Source organism: Drosophila teissieri, chromosome 2R (assembly GCF_016746235.2).
Source record: "Drosophila teissieri strain GT53w chromosome 2R, Prin_Dtei_1.1, whole genome shotgun sequence".
In the NCBI taxonomy this organism is placed as follows: domain Eukaryota; kingdom Metazoa; phylum Arthropoda; class Insecta; order Diptera; family Drosophilidae; genus Drosophila; species Drosophila teissieri.
This window is the reverse complement of record NC_053030.1, coordinates 8927082-8940755: the sequence shown is the minus strand read 5'-3', so window position 1 is coordinate 8940755 and position 13674 is coordinate 8927082. Positions and strand designations below refer to the sequence as shown.

Here is a 13674-nt window from a genome sequence, read left to right as displayed (position 1 = left end):
ATTAGCACTTATAATTTTTCAAAGCATGGTAGCACACTGAAACGCACGCCACACGTGTTTTATTTTCTGGTTCTTTGACCACGGAAAAACAATCCAAAAACTTCAAAAATGTATCTAATGTACACGATTAACGAAAACGGCGATCGCGTTTACACCTTGAAGGTAAATTGTTATCATAGGTTTTGATTATAAGCCGGCAAAGTCACAACTTCTTGATCTTCCAGAAACGCACCGAGGATGGTCGTCCAACTCTGTCTGCTCACCCAGCACGTTTTTCGCCGGAGGATAAGTACTCGCGCCAGAGGCTCACAATCAAGAAGCGCTTTGGACTGCTGCTCACCCAGAAACCGGAGCCCATTTACTAGGCCGCAGTTTAGTTTTAATTAGTGTACACCTTTATTTACAAATAATAAGCTACGTAACAACCAAACTTGGCCTTTAAATGCGACGCTTAAGGCCCGCTGTGTAATCGAATAGCTCGGCATTCCGAAACTCGCCGCGCATATCCAAGACGTAGTACAGTGTCTTGCCCTTGACCTTAATGGGTAGCTGCACCCTGGCCAAGTTCCGGGATTCCTCAGCGGAGACGCACTTCAAAGGCACAGTCATAATGCGATTCCGGTTGAAAGGTCCGTAGGTCACAAAGGATACGCTCTGACCCCCCTTCCGCAAGATAAGAAAACGCACCGAGCGCAGGGTAAACATCCAGACAGCAAACAGTATGCCATATCCTAAAATGTTGGTTGAGTTTCATTTGAGCCTCGCCGAAATTGTAGTAAAGCAGTCTCACCTATCAGAAAACTACAGACTGTGATACCATTTCTGTACTTATTATCGCCCAGATTTATACGCTGAAACCACTTTAGATCCTCTCCGGGTTTTTCCACCACCGGAGCATCCTTTAGCGTCGTGAAGGCGAAGTGCGAGAGATATGTCCAGAAAACAAACTGACAGATTCCGAAAAAGTTCAGCATCTGGTAGAATCGCGGGTTCTCATACTTAAAAAGTATTATGTCCTTGGGAACACTGGTATTCACATCGAAGGGGGCGGTTTGGGAAGAGAACCTCTTTATCGTGGAACTGACCGGCGTTTTGGTTACAATGGCCGGAGCTGCCAGTCTGAAACTCTGGAGGCTAAGGCGCTTAATAGAATTAACGCCCTGACGCAAGGCGAAATTCAGCAGATTGCTCATCTCAATTGAAAACTTTCTGCATTTGTTATTATAAAACAAATTAACCTATAATCTACAGATGTGTTTATTTTGTTCCAATTGCCATTGGTTCACTAGCTCCGGAACTGGAGCTAGTTTTACCTACCGCCTTCAGGGCTGGCACATACTGAATCCGAACACTAGTTCACCAATTGGAGAACTTAACTAAACTAACACGATTTTTGCAACGTACATAACTAAATTTCACGGGAACTTTACATTACTATAACGGACTTATTTTATTTGTCAATACAATATAGTTCACAGCAAGAGAAAGGGAGGGGTGATCTTGGTGTAGTTCCAACGGACACTTAGTGGTTCCGCTCCCAAATATCAAAAGTTCAGTTAATCAGCCCTATCAGCAACATATGATTTTGTTTGGTTCCAAACTAGAGATGAGCACTTGCGTGAATAGCACGACGTATTATGTATATACATCCAAAGTTTATTAAATGATTTTTTATCTTAGGTATTAAATAAATGTTCATTCTAATAAAATCCTTTTAATAATGTTTTAATATACATATACATTTGATACAATGCTAAAGTACTTCTTAAAAGTTGTGTTTTCTCTTAGAGAAGGAATGAAGGAAAGGTTGCTTTATTTAATTCAAGGCAAAAGAAGAAGGTTTGACTAAACACACCTTAATAGAACCATAACTAAAATGATTAAGAACATATGTTTCGAAAAACCCATAATAAATCTCTTCTCGACACACGAAATCAGTACTCGGCATCTGAAATCACGCGCCAATCTCTATTGCACATGCCGCTTGTTTGCAATCTGTGCGCTGCTCTTCGGAACCAGTTGTGCATAGACTGGTTCTTTTCGGCACCTTTTGTTGTTGTCCGATTTTAGTCTGTGTTTCATTCTTCATCGTTTAAGGGCATCGGAAGCGGAATTGCCTGCGAATTGTAAACAAATCACAAAAGAGCTGTTAAATTCATTTAAATCATTGACATTTGATAGTTGCCGATAACCCATATGTCATATTTCAATATTTTTCGCGACTACATCAGTTAATAAACTAGTTTATTGGGTCGTAGGAAGGTAAGTGCAGATTTTTTTTATTTATTTTATGTTATATATATACTATACTTAAAATACACTATAATATAATGGTCCAAACGAATGTTTCACTTGGTATTACGATTTGTTTTAGAATTTTTGAAAGTTTTTTTTTTATTTGGGCTGGGTATGGGTACCATACGTCAGATATGGTTCGAGTCTCTTTGAAGACATTTGTGTTTTCAGGGTTGTCAAGTAACCGCGATTCGCAAATCGGGCGATATCGGATATATTTCTGGATTCGTTACGATGCTAAAATATAGTCAAGACGACTGACATATCAGCGGGACAAACTAAAGGAATGCCATAGCAACAGAACAATAAATGACCTGCCGGTGGCAACCCTGCCCGCCAGAAAGGTCGCAATTATGCAATTAATGGCATTTGATTTGCACCAACTGGGACATAGCGCGTTTTATATTACATTTATGACAAACATAATGCATACCTGGCAACCCTGAAAACATAAAATTGTACAATAGGTGAATAAAAACGCTGCCCCGTTTTGCTTTTGCTTCTGCTGGCAGCTTGCTCGTTTTAGGTTTTTCGGGGTTTTGTCTTTCTTGGAAGTCTGATATCAGAATCCTACAGAGGGCGCTGAGGGGATTTCAAAAATGTCCTTGGTTTCGTAAAACATGCAAAAACTTGGATGTTTTTCGACCTAACCTCACTCTGCATCAAAATCGATACGTAACCTAAAAAGAATGTAAATGCGTTGCAAAATCGCACACATACACATTCTGATATACATACACACGCTCACCGATTTGCCGTTGCTACAACGAACTAAACTGGTGTGTGTGCGGGTGCTAGAGCGGGACAGCTATAATAGACATAGAGCCTAACACGGGCTTAAATACAAGACGGAACTTTAAAGACCATATATCAGTCCAAAGATACTTTTTGTTGCATATTTATTTTTACATTTGTGTGCATGTGCAACGATTTATTGGACCATAAATATGAAAACTTGATAAAAGTACTATCATCGGAACAAGTCGAAATTGCACGATCCAACGGCACTAGCTCGTAGGACCAACTCCTTAAATAGAGGTAATATCGCCGGTTTTAGCATTTGACCCGCAAATATAACGACTTTACGCCTCAATTTTTGTTTGCCCGGTGTTGTAGTTGTTGCTTTCGCCCTGCTGCTGTATCTTTGTCATGCAGTGCTACGCGAATTTTATTCAATTCCTACATACTGGCAAATATATATAGCCACGTGCATATATATATTTGGCCTCTTGCTCTCTCTCGCAATTGCTCTCCGGCCGCTCTCTCTGTCCGTCCCGCTCACTCCGCAACTTTCTACAAAACCGGTATCCTGGCAAGGTCCTAAGTTCGTCTCGGAAAGACCAGAAGGACGGACGGACCGGACTCTAGGTTCTAAGTTTTGAAAGTTTGAAAAGTTTTTTTCGACAGGGTATGGTAATCAGTTACTTTTTTGCTTCAGCCTTCGCTAATTCCTCCTGCTCTTTGCTTTCTGCCACCCCACTTCAAATAATCTATTTACTAACTATGGTTGGAGATGTGAGTAGTTGCACTAGGAAATAGATATTCCATAATGCTTTTTACTTAAATGATGCTCCCCCATTAAGTTGCAACCATATAGTCGTCCCGCTCTAACTGCCCATTCCCGCATCTCGCCCTGCCACTTGCGACCAACAAAACGCGTTCTATTTGCGTTATTATTAAATGCTTTGCTTTTTCGTTGTTATCAAACCATGTTTTTTGTTTCAACGAAGATCCCTTCTCACATAGTTTCTGTTTCTATACCACCCGCAAATTGCTTTTATTTTTATAATTTTATGAAGGCACTACCATACCAAAAGAGACTGCCAACTTGCCATAGAGCATTGTAACATTGACGACTTGACGACTATAGCCTTGCCCTATTTTTCGCGACATGCCAAAGTTCAAGATGTGAATGTGGTTTTCTTAAACTCCATTATCGAATCTTATCATATCATCCCGAGACACGCCCTCCTGCCGTATATCTCCCTCCTGCTCACCCGTACGCCCCTGCCGCTTTTACCGCTCTCAGCTGTTTGCTCTCTCGCTCTCTTTTTCGTTCGACGTCAGCTGGTTTGGCGTTCACCTCGTTCATTTTTGCACTAATCGCGGCGAGATGTTGAAGTCATTTTGATTTCTTTGAGTGTAGCTAAATCGAAATAAATCGTAAACAGGGTATTAGGACGTTTTATCTTGTAAGTTGCTCAACTTAATATACCCATTACATTTGTAGTTACGCTATCGCTTAAAAATCCAATAAACTCAACATAACCTCACTTTTGAAAGTAAAAACTATTATATGCATGTCTGTGGCACCTTAGACCATACAGTTTTGACCATAGATTAATAGGTAGCAGTTAATTTGCTCTTTATTCCCTTATTCGCATCTTTCGTCACGCACTTTTTTCCCTTGCACGAATATTTATCTACGCTTTGCTTTGTCTTTTCGCTACAATCGTGTAGTTATTGTTGCGTTCGGAAAGCGACGAACGTCTAAGACAACCAACAACAAAAACAACAACACAGTTATACTGTAGGTAGATACACACAGAATCGAGTCCGAAAACAAAAAAGAAAAAAGTTGTTGGTCTTAAGTTATGATGTTCCTGGATTTGGACTTTTCGGATCGGGTCAGTATGGAACATCTACTCTCAATGACAATAATACAATGAGGTTCACATATCTTAGATTTAGAAAAGGCTTAAAAATTAATTCGGGAAAGCCGTTAAGAAGATAGGCGAAGTCCGAATAAAATATCGCTGGCTTCAGACTCCCTCAAAGGTATAGTTCTCAACCTTTTACATTAGCATTTTGATTGGCGAAAACTGTGAACTAAGCTTTTAGAGAGCTTTCTTTTGAAAGCTATTTTCCAGACATTTTTTAAGGAGCAATCTTTTGAATGTATTATTTTTGCTTTTTTATCCCAAAACCGGACGGCGTATTATTACAAAAAAGGGAGTTGGGGGTAGCACGTTACTGTAACAGAGTTGCCAACACACGTCGTTTACTATAATATGGTTTTACTTTCTTTTAGCAATTCAATGACGTCTGAATAATTCTGTAAAATCAAAAAACTTTGAAAATGATGGAAGTAAGCCAGAACATGGAACTGAAGGAACTGTCTACGGAGGAATCCTTAATGCGAACCCTATCCTCAGAGCTCGGCAGTGAAGTGGAAACCCTGTCCACCCCTGGTAAGTGCGACTTTATTATTTGTATAAATCCGATTGGGGTATATCGATATCTGAATTACAGCCATCGTCAACAAATCCAGTCGAACGTCTGTCGACGAAGAGGATCTTTCTGTGCTGGCCAATGGCGTCGATACCTCCGATAGCGTCAAGGTTATTGACAAAACGAAAAAGGTATCGGAACGAGAACGTAATCCAGGCAGTGATTTGGACGCGCTCCTGGACAAGATTAGCTCCATTGTGGCTTGTAGTCCCAAGAACTCCGACGATCTCGAGTCCCTCGATAGAGACGAGGAATGCGACTCTGCGTCGACGAAGATGGGAACAGCTGCTGATACGGACGAATGTCTTGAAGAGCAAAGAGAAAAACCAGAAGAAGAAGAAGGAGAAGAGGTGCTTAGTTCTCTAGAAGGAGAAGAGTGCGTCGATCCGGATTCTGAGTTAAAGACTGAGGAGAAAGTAGAAGAAACGGATGAACACGCTCCAGCCAAAGAATCCACACAGATTACCGATGATTTGGCTGAGCCAGAAGGGGAGAGTAAAGAAGAATTAATAGATGAAAAATTAAAGTCAACGGAAGAAGATGAAATCACAGCAAATATTGCGGATAACATTGAAAAAGACCCGAAAAACACATCCACAGATGATGTGTTTATGGATGCTTTAGAGAGCATTTCCAGTTCCGATGAGTTTGATGCCTTCGCCTCTCAGGACTCTAAGAAGGTCAAGAAAGGAAAAAAACTAAACACGGAAGATAAATCACCTGTCAATGATCTAGAAGAAATTTCATCTGATGATGATCATATAAATAAGGATGAGAAAGTACATAAGGTCGGTTTATGTGAAAAACCCAGCACTGAAGTTATAGATTTAGACTCGTCGGGCGAATGTGGAGACTGCGAAACGCCAACAGAGCTCGAGGAAACAGTAGCTAAAACCGAAGCTACTGAGGAAGTTACTCATGTGAAAGTTTCTCCAAAGGATTCATTGAATTTGGAAAAGAAAATCTCAGGGAAGTCCGTGAGTGCGGACGCAGATGAGCTGGTCGAAGCTGGTGAAGAGAAAGAAAAGTTGACTAAAGGTAACGAACCTACAGAGTCCACGTTACCTGAAGACGAGGGGCCAAATGTAACCGAAAAGTCGCAAGAGTCTATCCTAATCCACAGCGAAGAGTCAATGGACGTCGATGAACCGGAGAAATCCAAAGAATCCGAAGCACACGAAGAACACAACGAAAGAGAAGAGCCTGAAAACCTTAAGGGAACAACAAATTCGGAAGAGGAGAAGGAAAAAGATGATTCGGAGATCAAAATAATAGAATTTTCGGAAAAAGCTGAGATACCGAGAGACAGCAAGGGAAAAGAAGATCCAAACCCATCCCAAAAGGTGGAAGGTGTTAAGGAAACAGAAAAGCCGGAAAATAAAAGGGAAACAGAAAAGCCGGAAAATAAAAGGGAAACAGAAAAGACGGAAGACCTTGAGGAATTAGTGGAGGTCGAAGGCGAAGAAACAGAAGATCCCAAAAAGGAGGTCCAAACTGAAGTTGAGGCTCGAACTCAAACCCAGGAAATGAACGACACAACCATAGATGATTTAGAAGCGGACAAGGATGTGGTAGAGATCAAACAAAAAAATGCTGCAGACGATGAACTTGGGGTTATATCTGAAAACGATGAACTTGGGGTTATATCTGAAAACGATAAGGAAGGCAGGATAAATGGAGTATGCGAAATTTCAACTGATGACAATATAAAGGATTTGGAAAGCAAGAACACAGCGACTGTTGAAGAGGAGACCAAAGAAACGGAGTCTGACGACGAAGTCATTTTCTTTGAACCCCTCGAGAAGACCGAAAAAGTGGAAACTACAGTGAATTCGACGATTGAAAATTCTGAGAAACCACAAGCTAAGGACGACGAAGTTGTTCTTGTCTCCGAGGATGAGGATGAAACACCGCAGCCTAAGACACCGGAAAAGGAAGTTCTGACTTCCCAAAAGGAAACAGCTATTAAAGGACTTCAAAATGAGTCCAATACAGAACAAGCTGAAGCTAAAGACCTCCAAATAGACAATTCCGACAACGCGTGCGATCAGTTTGAGAAACTGAAAAAACGTGAAATGGTGAAGCAAACTGCCACAGAGGATGGGAACAGTAATTCCAGTAATCTATTGCGACCCGCCGAGTACTCGGAGGAGTCGGCTCCAAAACGGTTGCGTCTCAGTACCGATGAAAAAATGGACCTCGAAACGCAGACGGGACAAGAGGCATCCCCACAAGTCAGCAGAGCAGAGGATTCTTTGAAGGATATAACCAAGCGGAGCCATGATGATGTGGATAGCCCTCAGGAGGAGATACCTAATAAGAAAGCTAAGACTGAAGACTCAGACTCTAACAGCTCGCACGAAGGTACGCTGCAAATTGATATGGGTGGTCAAGAAGATGATGTGCAGACCAAAAATGAAGAATCCCCTAAAAAAGAAGTCGAAAAGAAACCCGAGTTCGACCTTAAGCCTGTTCCAGAAATTAAACAGGATGTCAAGCCTCTGCGCTTGGAATTCTTTAAGGCCTTCCGACGGAATTTCGACACAATGACCCGTGATGATCTGGAGGAGCTGGTGCTGCAGAAAGTTGTCGAGGCGATGCTGGTAAAAAGTGATTTCGCAGAAATCCGTATGCAGCTCGACAAATGCGAGAGCACGCTCGCCAATTACCGCCGCAAGATTGCTGAAGTGTCGAAGCAATTCCTGGATTTGGAGACGGTGCACAAGCGGGTGCTTAAGGACTTGGAGGCTAAGAACTCTCATTTCACCGCTCCCGTGCGGATAACGCGAGCTGTTGGTCTCCAGGTGGGCATTCCGTTTAAAGCCATAAAGCCCGCGGTCGCCGCTCCGGAGCCACCTCATGCTGCTGGCAGCGTGTTGGCGCCGCCCACTGGAACGCCACCCAAGGCCAGCACCTCCCCGATGCGATCGACAACGCGACCAAGACCTCCCCCGCCTGCCTTTGGACCATCCACATCATCATCCGCAACGAGTCCGGGCATCAGTGCCTCTCAAAGTTCCAATCCTCAGCAGCAGCCAGCACGGCCATCTCAATCCTTGACCGCGACTAGTAGTACGCCACCTGTGCGACGAGGCTGCATGCAGAAGGTCACGCCCCAGCGACCGGTACCGGGTAACATACCGCCCGTGCCACAGGTCAGCAATCAGGCCAATGTTCACCGTCTGCAGACGTCACCGCCTGTAGCTCAGAGGACAATGTATGCCTCCAAGCACACCGGAACCACTAGCTCAACGCCTTCCTCGGTGGCTAATGCGACAAACAAAGCCGTCATGCGTGGCCGGAACTCAGCATCCGCGTACTCAGCGCAAAAACAGCAGCAGCAGCAACAACAACAACAGCAGCAGCAACAACAGTTCCAACCGTGAGTATAATCCTAGTCGTCCTCTTAGATTAAAAGCGAGTTCCACTCTTGTGCAGAAATATTCAACTAGCAATTTATTTGAAATCGTTCCGACCCAATAGATTCCGATAACAGCTAATAATCTTAATACTTGGCAACTGTTATACCCATTACATGTTAGGATAATCAAGCCAAATGGGTAGATGATAGCCTTATCGATCTATAAAATATTCTTGTCCAAATTACAATTTGGTTGTCCGTTAATTTGTCCGTTCGTTCATTTGTCCGTTCGTCCACTTGTCCGTCCGTTCTTCGCCAACAGAAACATGTCATATTCATATTACTAACTTACAATTGTTTTACATTGCAGACCTCGACCTGGTCCCGGTTCCGGTTCCACCACCCCAGGACCGAGTCCCGCCAAGCAGGTGCCCAAGTGCACAACGAAAGTGCGCGCCATGCAGCAACCGCTTTCGGGGGCCACGGTTTCAGTTCCCATGTCATCTAGCAGCAGTGGGTCGGGATCTGGCAGCTATGGACAGCAGCAGCAGCCCAGCTTGGCGCCGGCCAAACCCAAGGAGAAGGCGGTCATAGACCTCACGGATGAGGATGATGCAGCGGCTGCGGCGGCGGCAAGGGCTGCCCAGGCTCAAATCGAGGCTAACTCGCGCTTGCGTCAGGCATCCAATGCGGCGGTTAAGCGGAATGCTCAGGCTGCAGCAGGGACAAGAGGAGGACGAGGAGGCGGAAATGTAGTGCGAGCTTCTCCACTGCAACTTGGTCGCGTTAATGCGCGACAGTTAATCCAGAATAATGGAGGAGGTAAGCTGGAAAATTATCACATCCAAAATATTCAGCGTACTAATTTCCAAACTTACCCACAGGTCAGCGAAGTCCCTTGGGCTCAAACGTAACTATGCAGATACGTTCGGAGAATACCCCGCCTGCAGCCTCTCGTTTAAGATATTCACATCCTGCGCCACTGCCCTCGTCTCCCGCCCAGCCCTTTAATCCATCCTGGAAAGTGCCTCCTTCGCGACCAGTTATCCGGATAAGTCTCCTTGACACTGGAATCGTTATATCCTGGACGCTGGAGGATACGAGCCCGCGGTTCGCAGAGTGCGTTACGTACCAGATCTATGCATACCAGGAGACGATTCACGAGCCCAGCACGGATAGCTGGCGGCATGTGGGCGATGTCAACGCTATGTTGCTGCCCATGGCCGTAACCTTGAATCAGTTCCAGGAGAACCAGAGGTATTACTTCGCTGTGCGGGGCGTTGATAGTCACCAGCGATTCGGGCCGTTCAGTGTTCCCAAGACCTGGTCGTAAACGGATTGGTCGGACCTCTTCCTTAGGTGTAGATTCTAGTTTTAGTAGACCACATGTAATTTATTTTGTCCTTGGAAATTTGTTCTCGAAACTAGCCGGAATTATGAGTTTAGTCTTAAGTTATAAAGAGTTTTTTGGAGAAATTTTAAGAAGTAATAAACAAGTTTTGCCAAGCAGCCAATCCTCTGCAGCTGAGAGTCACTCAGTAAAGAAGAAAAACGATACAATTGTATTTTATTCACAATAGGTTATCTATTATAAATAAGTTCAAAACTTACATGAAATAATACACAACACTGAATAAATATCAAATGAGAAATGTTTTTATCTTATGTTAGATTTTGGGAGGGTCCTTTTATTTTTATTACGTATATTAAGTCTATTTTAGTATAAGTCTATTAAAAAGTATTCTCATTAAAAATCGGTGTGCAATCACTGTTTTGTTTTATTTCATTTAAAGATGCACTAAGTTAGTTAACTAAAGAATTCTGGGACTAATTCAATAACATGTATTCTCCTTAATGTTATCCCATTTACGGTAAGTGGCTTTAGAAGATTTGAAATCGTTCGTCTGAACTACTGTTTATTTTCCTAATTAACAACCTAATTGACGAAGCACCTGATGTTTGATATTGGCAAATATTAAGCATATAGTCACTAATTGGTGCTCAAGTGAATGGGCCTGCGGTGTTGCAATAAGGACAATAATTCGTGCCAGGACACAGAGCATGAGACAAATTTCGGGTGTAAGGACGGATTGTGAACAAGGGGGCAATTGACTGCAATCGATGGCACATAAAATATAGATACACTACCATTTAGGTGAGTGTGCCATCCCATTCGGAGGTCGCAACAGCGACCGTCCTAATGCTCCCTGCGGAGGTACAGTCAAGCTTCTGTACGTCGAACTTTGCCAAATGTGAAACTCTGAATTTTGTGTACAAACTATCCAGTCTACATAAAAGATTCCCAATATTATTGAAAGCCTAAGGTCTATTTTTTGAAGCTCCACTGTAGCTGCTCAGGGCAGAGGGGAAGGGGAGCTGTCAGCGGGGTACAAGGGTGTCAGTAATGTGCTCCTGCCTCCATATCCTTGTGCCGCGTGCACTTGACATTGGCTTTCGAATCGGGTCTGTCGCGGCATTTTTGCTCATTCATGCGCGGCACAGACGGGACTTGGGGTATAGGGGATCCAGGGGAGGAGAGGTGCGGGACTGCCCTGGTAATGGCATAATCGACCCCCTTTCTGGCCCCTTTTCGTTTGGGGGGCAGGACACGTGCCGTGTTCTGTTCTGTTTTTCCTGCTGCTGCTGCACTTTCAGCAGCAGCCAAAAAACCTTGACATTAAGCAGCGCCGCCGACGTCGACGAGGCACAAAATCCTGCATTTGTGTGCAAGTCGTCCTGCAAAAAAGGCGCTGTACTTGAGCTGTCCTAGCCAGGCATTTGTGTTTGGAAAAACGTGGTTCCTTAAAACTGCCTATTGTTAATGTGTAAATGCTTGTTACCAATATCTGATTATTAGTTAATTGTGGCTTTATTCTAATATGAAAGGAGCACAAGCAAATATAACTACTTTTAACCATTTTTACATTTAAAGCTCTTTAAAGTGGGGAAAAACAGATATCTATATATTTTATTTGTTCTTTTTACACATACTGATATTCATAGTTCATATTTCTGATGATTAAAACTTCCTTAGACAAATTGCCAAGTGCTTTCGTTACATTTTGGATATCTGTGCTTCGTTCCCCTTTTAAATGAATGTCAAATTAAATTAATCACTGGACGTGCATATGTACTGTTCGCATTAATCAATCAAAATGAGCCCGCAAATCGTTTGTGTGCCATCAATTAGTCGGCAGTTATTTTCGGTGACCCCGACACACGAGTGAGTGTAATTGAAATACCTGGATGTTCAGTCGCCACAATTGCAATTGAATCGCTGCAGTTGTTGCTATTGCTGTTGCTGTTGCTGTTGTCGTCACAAAGCATAATAACAAAAACACAGATGTTCCGTCAGCAGGTTGCATTCGCAGAGAGCGGGAGAGAGAAAGTCGCTCTCCTCGCCTAACTCTCTCGACTTCGCACTGCGCAGGACTTGCAGCACGGCAACACTGGCCGTGGAAGTGCGACAAAAGTGCGGTGGAAGTCCGTTTGTTTATTCGCTTGCGGAACGCGTTTCTCGACGGTTGGTTCGGTCGCAAAGCAGGAAGCGGAAGTGCTGGCAAAACGTGCAACATCCGGCGGCAAAGCAGCAAAAAGCCAACTCAATAAAACCCAAAAAGAAACCTGTAAACACACCTCCAAAGATAAATAGTTAAATCATAAAAAAATATACCAAATTATAAATGCATAAAAAATATAGTCTAAATTCGTGTGCGCTTGTTGATCAAATCAAGAATTCAAATTATTGCAAATAATTCAAGTTGTCAAGTGATTTCCGAGGGTATAAATATCTAATATATTAAAGGCGCGTTAAGCCCCTATTAAAATATCGATTACAAAAGGTCGAAAAGTTTGTGAAACCGATTCGTAAGTGCCCAAAGAAGTAACCCCCTCCCAAACACCTTTCACCTTCCTTTGTGTGCCACATTCTTCCTATGTGTGCCGGTGTGAGTGTTTATGTATGTTAATTAAATTACCGTTATGTGTGCTTACCACAGCACAGCAATACACATACACAGAAAAACCAGCTCTATCGCAGTAATTATACAAAAAAAACAAAAGAAAAACAAGAATAATACAAAAAACAACAATTACAAAGGCCACTGAAAATCCATTTCCCATTTCCTTGGGCTTTCCCTCGCATTTCCCACCGCTTTCCCCACTCATCATCGCATGTTTTGCCCGCCCTGACACTTGGGGCATATTTCTGTGTTAACTGGGCTGTGCGTGTGTTTATTACTGCGACTACGGCCATTGGCACGTACATCGGACGGAGTACCCTTAATTCGCCGCCCATGTCCTTGCCGTGCCCCCTCCTACTCCACGCCCCTGCTGGGCACTACTCACAGTTATTAAGCGTCTTATGGCAACTCTCAAAGCGGCCCATAAGTATGCTATAGTTTTTGCTATTCTGCTGAAGAGTTCACTCAGGAACACTTGAAGAAAATTGCAGTACCAATCCCTCTGCTTCTAACGCCAAATTCTTTAATAACTTTAGCATCGACTGATTATGTATTTATGAAATAAAATATATTTTCATAATTCTTCGAATGAGGCAATCAATAAAATCGCCTGGAATGAAGCAATGCGAATTTTAACGTTGAAGATTTCCGCTTAAGTTAAGTACTTTCAAGCTCTGGTACTCTAATAAAAAAGACCTGGGGCTACAATGTACATATGTGTAACATTATACAGTACTGGGATTCAACTTTCCTACTTAGCAGCAACTTTTAGAACTGAAATCAATGAGTGCGATATTTCTCCTCGTGTAGGAGCAGCAGGTGCAT

General features: G+C 43.0%; 3 protein-coding genes across 4 annotated transcripts; 2 read left to right on the top strand and 1 right to left on the bottom strand.

Annotated features, from left to right (window-relative positions):
- Positions 1-20: 20 nt before the first annotated feature.
- Positions 21-430, top strand: LOC122613995 (H/ACA ribonucleoprotein complex subunit 3). Its single transcript, XM_043788444.1, has 2 exons — positions 21-162; positions 225-430. The coding sequence occupies exons 1-2, from the start codon at positions 109-111 to the stop codon at positions 363-365; spliced, it is 195 nt and encodes a 64-aa protein (XP_043644379.1). The 5' UTR covers positions 21-108; the 3' UTR covers positions 366-430.
- LOC122613994 (transmembrane protein 223) lies at positions 373-1285 on the bottom strand. The gene is made up of 2 exons (XM_043788443.1): positions 791-1285; positions 373-731 (listed from the first exon to the last, which is right to left on the bottom strand). Exons 1-2 carry the CDS (start codon positions 1191-1193, stop codon positions 439-441), a joined length of 696 nt encoding a protein of 231 aa, XP_043644378.1. The 5' UTR covers positions 1194-1285; the 3' UTR covers positions 373-438.
- Positions 1286-2104: 819 nt separating this feature from the next.
- Positions 2105-10442, top strand: LOC122613934 (activating transcription factor 7-interacting protein 1). Of its 2 annotated transcripts, none has more exons than XM_043788356.1 (5): positions 2105-2262; positions 5327-5486; positions 5548-8908; positions 9258-9709; positions 9772-10442. In XM_043788356.1, exons 2-5 carry the CDS (start codon positions 5375-5377, stop codon positions 10218-10220), a joined length of 4374 nt encoding a protein of 1457 aa, XP_043644291.1. In that variant the 5' UTR covers positions 2105-2262; positions 5327-5374; the 3' UTR covers positions 10221-10442. The 2 variants fall into 2 exon arrangements, with proteins under 2 accessions (XP_043644291.1, XP_043644293.1); XM_043788358.1 differs by lacking the exon at positions 2105-2262 and adding an exon at positions 4363-4487.
- The last annotated feature ends 3232 nt before the right edge of the window (positions 10443-13674 follow it).